This window comes from Lathyrus oleraceus, chromosome 1 (assembly GCF_024323335.1).
Source record: "Lathyrus oleraceus cultivar Zhongwan6 chromosome 1, CAAS_Psat_ZW6_1.0, whole genome shotgun sequence".
Classification (NCBI taxonomy): Eukaryota; Viridiplantae; Streptophyta; class Magnoliopsida; order Fabales; family Fabaceae; genus Lathyrus; species Lathyrus oleraceus.
Genome location: NC_066579.1, coordinates 310745454 through 310759310, shown reverse-complemented (window position 1 = coordinate 310759310; position 13857 = coordinate 310745454). Strand labels below are relative to the sequence as shown.

The 13857-nt window shown below is 34.8% G+C and overlaps 2 protein-coding genes across 2 annotated transcripts; one reads left to right on the top strand and one right to left on the bottom strand.

Moving 5' to 3' along the window:
• Window positions 1–477: 477 nt before the first annotated feature.
• LOC127132642 (uncharacterized) lies at window positions 478–3075 on the top strand. Its single transcript, XM_051061606.1, has 3 exons — window positions 478–877; window positions 1746–1873; window positions 2002–3075. Exons 1-3 carry the CDS (start codon window positions 743–745, stop codon window positions 2762–2764), a joined length of 1026 nt encoding a protein of 341 aa, XP_050917563.1. The 5' UTR covers window positions 478–742; the 3' UTR covers window positions 2765–3075.
• Window positions 3076–4422: 1347 nt separating this feature from the next.
• On the bottom strand, window positions 4423–10418 carry LOC127132634 (dolichyl-diphosphooligosaccharide--protein glycosyltransferase subunit STT3B). Its single transcript, XM_051061597.1, has 6 exons — window positions 9330–10418; window positions 7599–8135; window positions 6856–7310; window positions 5895–6017; window positions 5398–5457; window positions 4423–4751 (listed from the first exon to the last, which is right to left on the bottom strand). Exons 1-6 carry the CDS (start codon window positions 10227–10229, stop codon window positions 4622–4624), a joined length of 2205 nt encoding a protein of 734 aa, XP_050917554.1. The 5' UTR covers window positions 10230–10418; the 3' UTR covers window positions 4423–4621.
• Window positions 10419–13857: the final 3439 nt, after the last annotated feature.

The following is a 13857-nucleotide window of genomic DNA, read 5'->3' as shown; positions in this document are numbered from 1 at the left end:
AATTGTATTATATATTATTAACTATGTCATATTTTTTTCAATTTTTATTTATTTATAAAATAATAATATAAAATAAATATATTTTTAAATAAGTTATACTTTTTAACTCTTATGAACATGTCAAAATAACTTATAATTTAAGACAAATATAGTAATATTTTATTTATTATATAAATAATTTTATTTATAAATATTATTTGTTTGTCTTTTCTCTTTAATTTAATTAAATATACAAAACAATAGAGAAATTATTACTAATTACCAAAAGAATTGTAATTTTACCTAAGTAGTGTAGAATGGAGTTTAAAGTGAGGAAAGAAACAAACAGCAATGAATTAAGAATTCTCAGTTGGCAGTACTACAGACAGAAAACCATAATAAGCAGAGAGAATGAGTAATGAATGAAAAAAAAAGTCAAATTCAACTTGAAGCTTAAAATAAAATCAATTAAATAAAAAAATCCCTTTTTCATTTTCATTATCTTTTATTTTTTATTTTTCTCAGCCAAATAAAAACTCAGTGATGAGATACCAAAAAATAAATATATAACTAACCTTCTTCTTCATTAGTATTTTCAATTCCATCTTCAACTTTTCTTCCTTCAAGATTAGATTTTTCTTTGACCCTTTTGCTTTCTTTTTCTGAAACGATTCTTCTCTTCACCAACTTCTTCTTCCAAGTCAATTTCATGTTCTTGTGTTTTAGATCTTAGATCTTTGCTGTCGGTGGTTGATCGGAGTAGATGTCGCCGTCAAATGGGTTGCAGAACGGCGGCGGCAACGGTGGTGTTGGTGGTGGTAATGGGCTGAGTTATATTGAACATTATGTTTCGAAATTTGATACTCTTGCTGGTGTAGCTATTAAGTATGGTGTTGAGGTATAAAACTTGAAATAACTGTTTTTTTTCTTTTGGGTTTTTCTGAATCTGAAGTTGAATTTTACTTTGATATTGTGAAGTTGTTATCTTTTTTCTTTAGGGGTTTTAGGTTTTTTTTTTTCAATTTGCAAAATTGATGTTTGGTTCAAAGGGTTTGAGTTGGATGTTTATGAACATGATGCAAATTTTGTGTGTTGTTTTGTGCTTTCCAAAATTCTCTTTTTTATGTTCATTGTTTTTCCTGTTTTGTTTTCATCTACTAGCAAATTGATCTGAAAGGACTATTAAATGCATCAAAAAATTTATCTATTGATTGGTAATGCTTTATCAACAAGACAATCATCTACATGAGAGGTGTTAATCTTTTGATATGGTTATTGTTTATTTGAAGCTATTGATCAATGATTTCAATCCTTTTGAGTTCCATTCTCCACTTTTAGGATATTGAAAGTGATGAATGGAATGATTATGGATTAGGGATGTGAATATGAATGAAGATTTTTTGGTTTTTAATGGTTGTTCTGTTAGATATGTAACATAGTGTTATCAATCGCGGATGGCGGGCCATGGTCGAAAGCCAAAAAACGTCATATCCGCCACGAGCAGTAATCATGCAATGTAGAAATCCATGTCCGGTAATGACAATGCATAATTCTATTAGATATGCACATGTTTCCGGTTTGCGATAAGAGTGGTTATATAGTTCTACCGAAAATCTTAATTTGTCGCTGAATTGGTTTTTTGAAGCACTTGTTACATTCGGGGATGCCTATTATTTATCGGTTTGGTGCATTTGTTTTTCATTTGTTTTAGCTAATCTTGAAAATTTTGTAATTTCGTGCGAATTAAATTCCTGGTGATAATTCAGGTAGCTGATATCAAAAGGATGAATGGTTTGGCGACAGATCTCCAAATGTTTGCACTGCAAATGTTGCGAATTCCATTACCAGGTCGACATCCACCATCTCCGGTCCCCAGTGAACCTGCCAAGTTGAGGTACTATCATATTCACTTAGTTTAGTTTCCACATGTGATCATGCAACAACGGAAAACCATCGGTCCGTGCGATTTATCTTACAATTGCAAGATTATAGAAACTCATTTTATTCTGAAACATGTTGTAGAGAAAATAGCAGCGAAAGAAGACCGCCGCGTATAGGTCAATCTGCGATGAAGGAACCTCTTCAGTCCTTAAGACTGAAACCACCTAAACAGAAGATTTCTCCGGCTATGACCATTTTACAGAAATACTATGGACTCGACTCATCAAGTTCCAGAGATACATCAGGAGAAACAGAAATGGTGATTTACACATCTTCTACTTTAGATCATTCCAGAGACGAATGGCTTCCTAAACCCTCACCAATTCCAAACCATCATTCCAAATCAACAAATTTAACATTTGATCTACTGACCGGAAACGATGAAGTCTCCGAGTATGTTCCTTTTAGTTTTACAGATATCGGTGACGGAGTATCTGACAAGTCTGACGAGAAATCCGTCCGCAGACGTCAAAAAGCCGATGTTGATAATGGAGGTAGTACACCAGAAAGGATTCTCAAAGAAGGCAATAATAGTAATGGATCGAACGGTTCTGGTTCGTCTTCCACCGGGAAATCATTTTCCCTTAGACCAAAGTCAGCTAGCCGAGCCTCGCTGTTTTCTGAGTCAGATTCAGGATGGTTAGATTCTATTCCAGTAGGGTTTGGAGAATCAATATTCACCGAAGGACTTTCCGGAGTGCGGAAATCTTCAAGCGCGTCGAGCCTCAGAGAGCAGGAAAAGTACAATTCAGCAGCAACAGCATGGCCAACCATTTCTAAACCTATCTTTGATGGCTTACCTATCCCAATAACCGGCCGCAGAAGCAAAACTGCCCTTGATTAGTGTAAAACTAGTTTACTTTCGAGCAAATTATTTTTTGACATTTACATAAACACAAATTGCATCAACTTTCAACTCTTTTTCGGTTAGTAAGCCGGAGAAAGAAAAAAAAAGGTATAAAAAAACAAAGAAATTACACGCGTAGGAATTTATTTGAGGCATAGGGCAAAAGGGGCTGATGACCTCCCAGAAAAAAAAGGATGCAACAGTAGCAGCCAAGTGAAAGTCACTCTGTTCAGTGATGAATTGTATCATGTTGTCATTGTTGAATACATTATGTAAGTATTTATGAAATTTTTTACTTTCAGACTAAACATATATATTATATACTGTAATACCATTTAAATTTGAAAACATGTTACTCAATTAAATGTGCTTTATTAGACCCTAAAACAAGTTAATAGAGGTTTATTTTATGGAGTGATTGGTATTAATGGTTATTTTTATGGTTGAGAGAAGCAACGGTTTGAAACTAGTTGTAGTGTAAGGATTTAGCTCACATGGGTGTTTCTCCTTTGTTTTAGCATATGAAAGCGACAAAGCACATGATTGAGTGACATTGCCGACATGTTGAAAATGATGTTTTCTAGAATCTCTAGGTTATTGTTGTTGGATTGGTATTTCACCCGTAGTATACGTTATATACTTGCATGTGTAGTTCTAGTAAAATAATTGGCTTTCAATAATTGTTGTACGAAGATTTTATGTCACAAAAGTCATCAGATTCTAATTGGGTGGTCTGGACTTTTGGTATTTTTCCACACAGCATGTCCACAATTTTGTTGGAAAATTTGAGATTACAAAAATATATTGTCGGGAAATGCCTTTCTGATAAAAATTAGTACTAGTTTTTGCCTGTTATATGCACAAATACATCAATAACAAGAAATATTGTTTGAAACAAGAAAAGTAATATAAAAATTTACTATCATACCATAAGCATCATGTTGTACACAATTTTACGCCGTTCGTGTATAGTTATGGTAACCAATACATATTATTCCATCCAGTTTTATATGAAGATTAACATCACACTGTTTTTAAAAACAGGGTTAGTGTCATTAGATTTCTTATAAAATAAAATAAAAATTATATTTTTCAAATTACTTCATCAGAATTTATTTCATACTAAACGAATTATTAAAAAACACATTCTAAATTAATTGAAGGCTAATTTAAAATTAATAGTAGTAAATATAAGTTATAAGTAGTTCACATTTATCAATCAAAACTTTTTTTACTATATTTAAGGCGAAGGAATTATATACTCATGTGCAAAAGATAGTTGGGAGCCAATCGTTGAGTTGAAAATAAAGAGAACTTCTTTATTTTTAGTACTAGAAATAAGTTTTTCTTAGTTCTAGAAATAAGCAATCTCGCGATTTGTTAAATAGTGATTTAAGAGTTATGCATTGCACCTCAACTATAAATATATTATATTTCAAAGCAATTTTAGAAAATAAATACAGAATTAAATTTTTGAATAAATCGTGTGTACTCTTATCTCTGGTGGAAGAAGTAAGAATAATTCTCATTTATTTCCTTAAAAAATAGTAGTGATTTCTCTTGCTTCCTCCACTGCTAGCCAAGTCACTCCGTATGGTTCATTCCGTGCAAGTAGCGCCAAGCATATGTTAAATTGTGCAAATGACACTGTTAAATATTTTCTCAAAATCCACAATTACCTTAACTGAATTCTACATATAAATACTTCAAAAATACTCCACAATCTAAACATGCTATCATAGCTAACAGATTTTCAGCTCTCACTAGACTGCTGCCATTTCCCGCAGAAGAACAAAAAAGGTCTTTCTTGTTTACGCTTTTTTATGTGATTTGTTTTGGGAGGTAAGATTGGACTTACGACCTGTTTTTAGGTGGTTTCACTTTATAAATACGAACTATCCAATTCTGAGTAGTAAGCGCCTCCTCCAAATACTCCAGCTTTATGTCCTTGTTTCCAATTTCAACTCCTCTAGCACGATCATACCTGCCATTCCAAGATACAAGTTATTAAAAAAAAATCCAAGAAACAAGAGAGGTGCATCACTTCAAACAGAACATGTTACAGCCTTGTCAATTTGAAGCTTCATTCATATTTATTCATGTCTATGGAACAAACTATGGTCATACTCCTATTCAATGCCTTTGAAAGGTAAGGTCAACAGTGTTGCAAGAAAAGCCAAGATTTAAGATTTAAAAGGTTTGAAATAAGGCTGAACATCCAAAGATATCTAAATCTTACTGCCTACTTGCACCGGTTATTACATGAGGTTTTGGTATCCCATCTGGGATACCCCAAACTCATGCACAATGTAGAGCTTATCTCCAAATACAAAAAATATGATAACATTAATTGGGTGTTTTAAATTTAATAAGCATGAATCCCATATAGTTAATCAAGTGTAGTTTCATCAAATTCCCTTCTATGAGATAGCAGTTGTAATTCTATTTTACACTTTAAAACTAAGACGCTAGTTGCATATGAGTATATAAATTGATCATTCTAGTTTTATCATGCTGATATATAATTACTTAGATAGTATGGCATTCCTGTTAATAAGGACACCTAGATTTTATGGTGTGCCCTTGTTAAAATAATTTTAAGTTGCCAGCAGTAAAGTATCAGAGCTTACCCAGTTGGTTTGCCATATTCTGTTGTCAGCTCCCCAAACCGATAATAACACAGCTTGTACCTAACATCAAGATAAAAAGGACGTAATTAAATCATAATGTATCACTTGATCATGTGCCTACACATATAATATAAAAGATCTTCTATTTTATTTCCCTTTTTATGTGCTTAGAAAACACTAGCACCTGAATGCCGCAGTAGTACTAGCCATTGACTTATTTTAGAAGAGTGAAATGACTAGGAATTTCAACCTTGTTAAGCTTCAGTGCCCTACAGGCAGGGTATCATGTACCTAGTCAGGATCTTTGGAGTTTGTCAGGATCACGATGACTCACCATGATCCTAACAAATTTGCCGTGCTAAACCATGTACCTAGTCAAGTTTAATCCACTACACTACTTTTGCTCCAAAAGAAAACATACACTTGTATGAATACAAATTTGCTGGGACATCAATCATTTAAATGCCAAGCCTGACTAATAGCGCTTAGAAACTTACATAAGACAGTTCAACATCTTTGGAGCTGCTCCTTTATCTACACGATACTCTCCATTGACAAGGTAATCGGGTTCCTTTATTACAGGAAAAACTCCACCGCCAATTCTCACCATCCATAGAAATCTAAACAAGAATGAGGAATATGTTACGAAAATTGCAGGAAGCAATGTAGCAGGGAAGATAAAAAAAATACTAATTCTCACCATCCATAGAAATCTAAACAAGAATGAGGAATATGTTACAAAAATTGCAGGAAGCAAGTAGCAGGGAAGATAAAAAAATACTAATTCAGGGAAAAGCGAATGTTAATACCCAAGACACGATTGGTAAGCAAAAATTTCATCATTTGAAGTGAAGAAATTTAGCAAGACATAAAATAAAGCACGCACTATTAAGACTTATTCCGATCAGCCAATAATTAGAAACGTAGATATAACTTTGCATGCCACAGCGGTACAACAAACTATGAAATCATGGGGTAGAAATATACTAGTCCCTAGTACTCCTGCTCTTGCTAACATTGAAATAGCCTGTCAATTTGAACAAACTTGATGATAGCATGCTGATACAAAAAAATCTGATAAACATGAAGGCTTACACCAAAGACGTGTAAAGGGTAAGATTTAAGAGACAAAATCAAGGATGGGGACAGACTATACCACAATATACACACTTTTGAAGACAAAAAATGACAAACTAATACAAACCAAATAAGGAAGAGAAAAGAACAGCTAATGCAACCTACACAACTCTTGCAAGTGGCTCAAAGTTAGGGTCGCGCCAGAAGCAATAACACTTATATTTTTATATACTCAAAGAATCAAATGAAACCACTTGTGTAAGTGCTGTGAATATGATGGGTGTCTGTCTACATACCATTTGTCATAAAGTAATGGGAACATGTATTAAGTAAAAGTGATGGATGTAAAAGTACAATATATATAACTTAAGATGGGCTTACTTATTAATATCATCAGAGGAATAACCAGTAACACCACCAAACACGACTAATACATAGTCAACATCAAGCGATCTCATTATGTCATAAGCCTCATCCTCATAAGATGACATTGCACGCCCAACAGTTGCTATGTGTGTATTGTTCCAGGTGTTATTGTCAACAATAACTGTTCTGTTTCCCATGGCCGTGATTTGATAACCATAATCCCACCACGACATCACCTTGGCATCTGGTGGAGTGTTCTGGCGAAGCCAAAAGTAAGCCTCGCGATAATCGTCAAACATAACCCTCTGGCCATGGGCACCCCTTGCAGCCAAGACAATTGAGGGAGATGAGTATGCCTCAGCTGTGACCCAGGTACAGTGAATAGCATATCTACTGAGAAGATAAAAAGCACCGAGAAGTAACACAATAGCACCGTTCTTTTGGAAAGGCTGTGAGTTATCAATTACACCCTGCATGTAAATAAGTCATATACACTATTAAAATTGTATTACCACAATAACCAAATTGAAAACCAGTCATTGTTGAAATCAAGAGACAAAAACACAAATCTAATGCAATATTTAATACTCTAGTTGACAAAAGAACTAATGTAGTAAAAAAAATCGCATAGCAATTGTCATGAAAGAACTAGTGGCATATGAATAAACTATGCAGAGGAATAAAATAAAATTGAAACAGTAGAATGCAACAACTGTGAACAAGCATTTTGGTCAACTAGTTACTTCAAAAATCCTAACCTTAGAAGAACCTTTTGAAGCACTAGTTCCTTTACCAGAACCACTTTGTAAGGTTTGGCTTTTTGCTCGCACAACCCGAGTCAAATTCTTTACAGTGGCAGAAACCGCAATAGCACTAATGAGGCATACAGCAGGTGTAGCAACAAGAATTAATCGAACCATAACACCAGCAAAGTACATGCTTGTAAGACCATACATAACTATGAAGATTGTGGCATCTGACAAGCGCTTGAAGCAAAAATAGAGCCCGGCAGGGAAAAGGAACAACAAAATATGGAAATCAAACATAAAGGATGACCAAGCAGTAGGCTGATGTTCAGAGACAGAAGCAATAATTGGAATGTGATCCTTAGCATATGTTGGATCAAGCAAGGAATAAAACCTTCCGGTCCAAGGTGATATGTAACCAGATGCAGTGCCGACTCCTAAGGCAATGGCACCAACACTAATTGCACCAGTTACAGTAATCCTCAAAAATGCTTGAAACAATTTTACATCTCCAAGCAAATGCTTTACCCAATCCAAAAAGAAAAACACCTGGAAAACACAATCCAAGTCAGAGCCACAAGAGACAGCATGCTAACTTAATCAAGCTAATCAACAGAGAAGCAATGATATTGAGGCATCCTCGGTAAACAAACAACATCATCACAATATTTTGTAACAGCAGAACCCAACTTCCAATGCCACAAAGCAAATAAACTAGGCAAATACACCCACCTAAGAAAATATATTTGTTAACTTACATAAAACACCCACCCTGGAAAATGTAAAACAAGGAAACAATATATTACTAACAAATAATTATAATTATCTTTATTTGGTAGATGAGAAAATACTGTAACCAAGGTTCCATCCAAACAATTATTTTTTCTTCCACATTCATGAATCCAAATATAAAACCCAATAATACAGCATGCTTAAGAAAACCATTAACCTTTAACCAACACACATTGAAACTATCCAAATTTGAATTAGCTTCTAGCTTATGGATCTTATCAAATAAAAGTAGTTTTATGATTCTTCATTCACAATATAGTATTCGTAAAACTTAAAAGTGCTCACTGAATAGTTAAACAACAGAGCTTCAAAAAATCAATAGTTAGGTACTAATTTTAAAAGGGAAGCTCAGTGCACAAGACTACCAACAGGTGGAGTCTAGCAAAAGCATACAGCTTTAACCCCCACAGGCATATTGGCTCATTTTAACTCACAAGAAAACTATTGTCTAAAAACATTAGTTATTACATAGAGTTTAATGGAGATGCATCGTCAATGTAAAATAGTTTTACGCTGATATCCAATGAGAACTCGTGATGTTGCCATATAAGCCATTATGCAACAACAATTTCAAAATAACCAGAATATGTTGGATTCTAATTACACATAGATATAAAACAGTGCATGTCCCCTTTTCTCTTGCATCTAATCTTTCATAAATGATTGTAGAAAATAAATTTAAGACACCTCAACAAACTTGTAATTGATGTGTTCATCAGTAAAAAAAGAAAGAGTTTGATTGTGATAGTGTAAAAGGTTTAACACTCAGCAAATCACAATCAAGTCATGTTTAACTTTAAAAACAACTAAGATTAAAATAAAACACGATTAATGATCTAACAGCTATGATCGCTAGACATTGTAAAAAAATATTCATAGACGGTGTGGTGTATATGAATTTAATCAGACAACTAAAATAAACACAATCCATGCAATGAATGAGGAGGCAACCTGGAGCAAGAAAAAGACACCCATAGAAGCCATATGTTCTCCAGATTGAACATGTTGAAACCCAACAAACCTAATCTGCATAGCAAGCAACATTCCCAAAACATACATGCAATTATAAGCAACATAAAGTCTCAAAGAGTATCTCCCAGTTACCAACAACACTAACACATAAAGCGGAACCAAATTGATAATAAACACATAACCACCCCAAGCCGAAACCATATAGAAATAACCAAATGCAGATGCCAAAGACCACGACAACGATCCAGTATTCACCGCTTTCACAAACAAATAAAAAGTCAACAACAACGCAAAAATCGCAACTCCTTCATTATCATAAGATCCAGCAACAGATCTCGAAATGTAGCCAGGACAAATCGCAATCAAAGCCGCCGCAACAATTCCAGCACCGGAATCCCACACCTCTTTGCCAAAGAAATAAGCAACGATGGCTGTATTCGAAGCGAAGAACGGGGCCGTCAGGACACAGACTTCACGGATGTGTACAGCAAATCTGAGAAAATGGAGGATTTTATAAAGTGCGGCGGCGGTGAGCATAAGACCGGGATAAAGCGTACCGCCGATGATACGACCGAGTGGATACCACGAATCTGAGTCAAACCAGTTCCAAAACTCGGAGAAACCGTGTTCCGTTAGGTAAACAGTTGTACGGTAGTTGAAATACGGATCGAATTCATGGATCATAGATTCGTAACGGAGAACACTAAAAAGACGAGTGATGAATGCGAGGATGTAGATTAAACCTAGCGTTGTGACGCGGAGGAGAAGCTCTTGTTGTTTCGTTTTGAGTTTTAGGGTTTTGGGAAGGGAATTCAGCAGATCTTGCGCCATTGATGGTGGTGGTGGTGGCGATGTTGGTGTTGCGGTGGTGACTGCCATTGTTGTATGCGAGAAATTGTTCGTTCTTAGGGTTTTGGGATTTTCATGGAAATGGGGAATTTCTCGGGAAAATGTCGTGAGAAAATGATGAGTGTGAGTGAGTGTGGATCTGGTTGTGAGTGAAGGAGAGAATGGAGCTATAGAGAAGAGAAAGATGAACACAAGTCAATGCTTGGAATTGTATTATAATGAATAAAAATAAAATAATTTTTAATTATAATGATATAGTATAAATTAAATATTTGTTTTAGTTAAATAACATATATTAATGGTTTTAAAAATTAATTGCAAAGAAAATCCCGTGTCTGAAAAATCACGTGTTGAAAATTGTAATTTCGGACAATATTTGTTTGAAAATGTATTCAATAATATAACATTGGTATTTTTTGAAGACGGAATTGGTGTTTTTTTTGTTAGTGCATATTCAAAATGATATAGAGTTTGTAAAGTTGGTCTTATATAATATTCCAAATTCTATATTGAGTCAAAAAAGAGATATAATATCCCACATTCCAAAATTCACTTTTAAAGCCTTTTAACTCACAAATATTCCAAAGAGTGCTATCCAAAGTTTCAAACCAAACGAGGTATCTAAAAAAATGAGAAGAACAACGTTTTTTCTTTTTTGTCTTCGTTTCTTTAACCATTTTGATTATATATATTTTTTCTTTGTGTTTTGATGGTTATTTTAAGAGAAATCAAAATTTCTTTGAAAAGACATTTATTAACATAAGACAACTTTCACGGTAGATGTAACTTTTTTAAAATTTAATGCTAACAAATGTCTAAAGTTTAATGCTAACAAATGTCTAAAATAGTTTTTGAGTGAATTTAATCTTTATTTTGGGTCAGTCATAAGGCTCGGCATTTATGATCTAAAGAGCTAAACAATATACAACATCGCATCTGAAGCAAGTATGTTATCCTAGTTAAGAATATAGGTGATCTCAATCTAATATCCATTAGATATATCTTTGTATTTCATGTTAATAGATCTGTAATTTGTTATAACCGCCTTGTTAGTCTTGCATGTCAGTCCATCTTCCATTACATTGGAAGTTCAAGTCCATTGTTACAATTCACATCCACCGACCACTGATCAACTATGGTTCCCGTACGGAACAGTAGCGCCGTTTGTGGCAATCGACATCTGATTCTCACACTTATTTACATTTGAACATTCATTTCTCGATTCACTAAGCTAAAACTTCCTCAACCTATAAATTTAGATTTCTTGAATCTAAAATGTAGATCTTTGTTCTCGATTTTCTTCGATCGAATATAATATTGCTCATGAGATCTCTGTCTATATCTGTCAACAATGGCAGGTTCCAGAGCTACTCGTTCCACTACACAACGTGAGGCAAACGCATTTGCTTGAGCGGCAAGAGATCCATTACCTCCTTCTCAAAACGGTAGTGATCAAGTCTTAGTGAATTTTCCAATCACAATGTAACATCAAGATCATGTTCAACCTAGAACGTCTCGATAAGTCTTCCAGACTCGCTCGTTCTTAGGATCTACTCCACAATTTCAACAAGGTGAACCATCGATCAGACCTCCGACATCGTAAACCTAAAGCATTACCTGGTTTTGAAGCCAACCTTGGTCTACAAGGTGCTAATGAACTATTAAATAATGTTTATAACATGGTTCGGTCATAGAATTCACAAGCATTTGAGGAAAGGTTACTTTGCCTTGAATAAAGCTTGCATAACGCAAACCCGAAAGGCAACGCGATGCAAAAGGCCATTTTCTGAGTAGTCATACTATTGTCCACAAACTGAAAGTGTCTTGTTAGGAAGTAGTTTCGAGATCTTCAAGTCGTCGAAGAAGTTAAAGACACCAAACTCCTCTCGATCCTAAATGAGGAAGAGGCAATCACATTCATCTTGAGGTCTGCCGCCCTCAAAGATAAGAAGAACCAGAGGAACGACCCCTGGTCAAAGAACGTAAGAAATATCCTTTTTCTTCTCTTATATTAAATAGTCAGATCTCAATATCGCCAGAGAAATCTCCAAATCTCAATAGTTATGACGGAAATGGGGGTCAATGTGAGCATATGCAACATGTTAACGGTCGTCTAGATTACTATCATGTTGATGAGGCTGCAAAGTGTAAGATTTTTGCATTAACACTGACCATATCGACTATGATCTGGTTCAAATCTCCTCTTAACAGGAGCATTGATTCATAGACCAACTTTTGCAAAAACTTCACTTCCCGAAATAGGTAACTTATAACAATTGTTGTGCTCGGTCGGAGGTCCTCCATCTACTTCCTGGACCATAATTTAGATGACTTCCAATAGAAATGGTCCTTCCTGATTGACTTTTTTCATCACTGGATGATGCCGACTCAAATTTTGAGAATCCGACTGTCCAAAAGTTGTAAATGCTTCTAACTGACGTGGAAAATCAGAAATTTTCAAAATCCAACACCCGAAGGTCCTCCATCTACTTCTCGGACCATAATTTTCAAAATCAATACGGTTTATTAAATTACAATCATTTTACACGAGTTGTGTAAATGAATAATTTTAATACAGTAAGCATTCTAGAATTATTGTTTCAAGGTTAAATTAATAATAAGAATGATTTGAAGTCTCGATCTAACAAAACCTACACTTATGAATGGAATTGCTTTTAACGTAATAAGCCTAGTCACACATGATTTTGATAAAGCAATAAATCCAACTTATGGGTCATCATGAGGGGAACCATTCACACTGGGTCAAACACTCACCTAAAAGTTAAAGACTCACCCAAACAAGTGAGAGAGACACCATATATTCACCTAAAACCTTAAGGAGATAGGTGTATAGGTCCTCTTACTTATAATATGCTCAACCTCCACTTTTCTAAGCAATGTGAGACTTAGAACTCACATTTGTTTCTCAACACAACTCACACTTGTTTCTCAATAATTTCTCCTTTAAGTGTGAGTTCATCCATTATGCTCCCCCTCAAGCAGAAGCACTTTCATCCATATTCTTGTACCGCCATTGAGAGACATCATTATCTCGTCATGGGTACTTCAAAGGAACATGTCGCTTGACTATCATGTCAGGAAGACTTTCGACGCAACGAGTCGGTCCCTTACTTGAACCAGGCTCTGATACCACTTATGGGTCATCATGAGGGGGAAACATTCACATTGGGTCAAACACTCTCCTAAAGGTCAAATACTCAACACAACTTACACTTGTTTCTCAACACTAACATGTAACGATACATAAAATTAAAAAAGAGAGGCATGGAGAAGATTGCATCAAGTTTTATACTAGTTTAACGCTTTCGTCTTTGCCCGAGCCTAATACAATCTTCAATGGTTTCCCGTTGAAAATTTGTTGTTCTTCCATTATGATTTTAAGAAATTTTAAAGAGTTGTTTAGTAAAATCACAATTTTAATAATGTTGAAAACAAAAATCTTCAATTTGAATCCTCATTAACTTGTGCATAGCATCTGACACAGAGCTCTAGCAAAATCTTCACTTGAAATTGACTTAAATCATCTAACTCCAAGAATGATGCTCCAAGTCTTTGTTTTGAAACGATCTTTACTCGATTCTATCGGTATCATGAGCCTTATCCTATCTGAAGATGACAAAAACTCAAACTTTTTCTA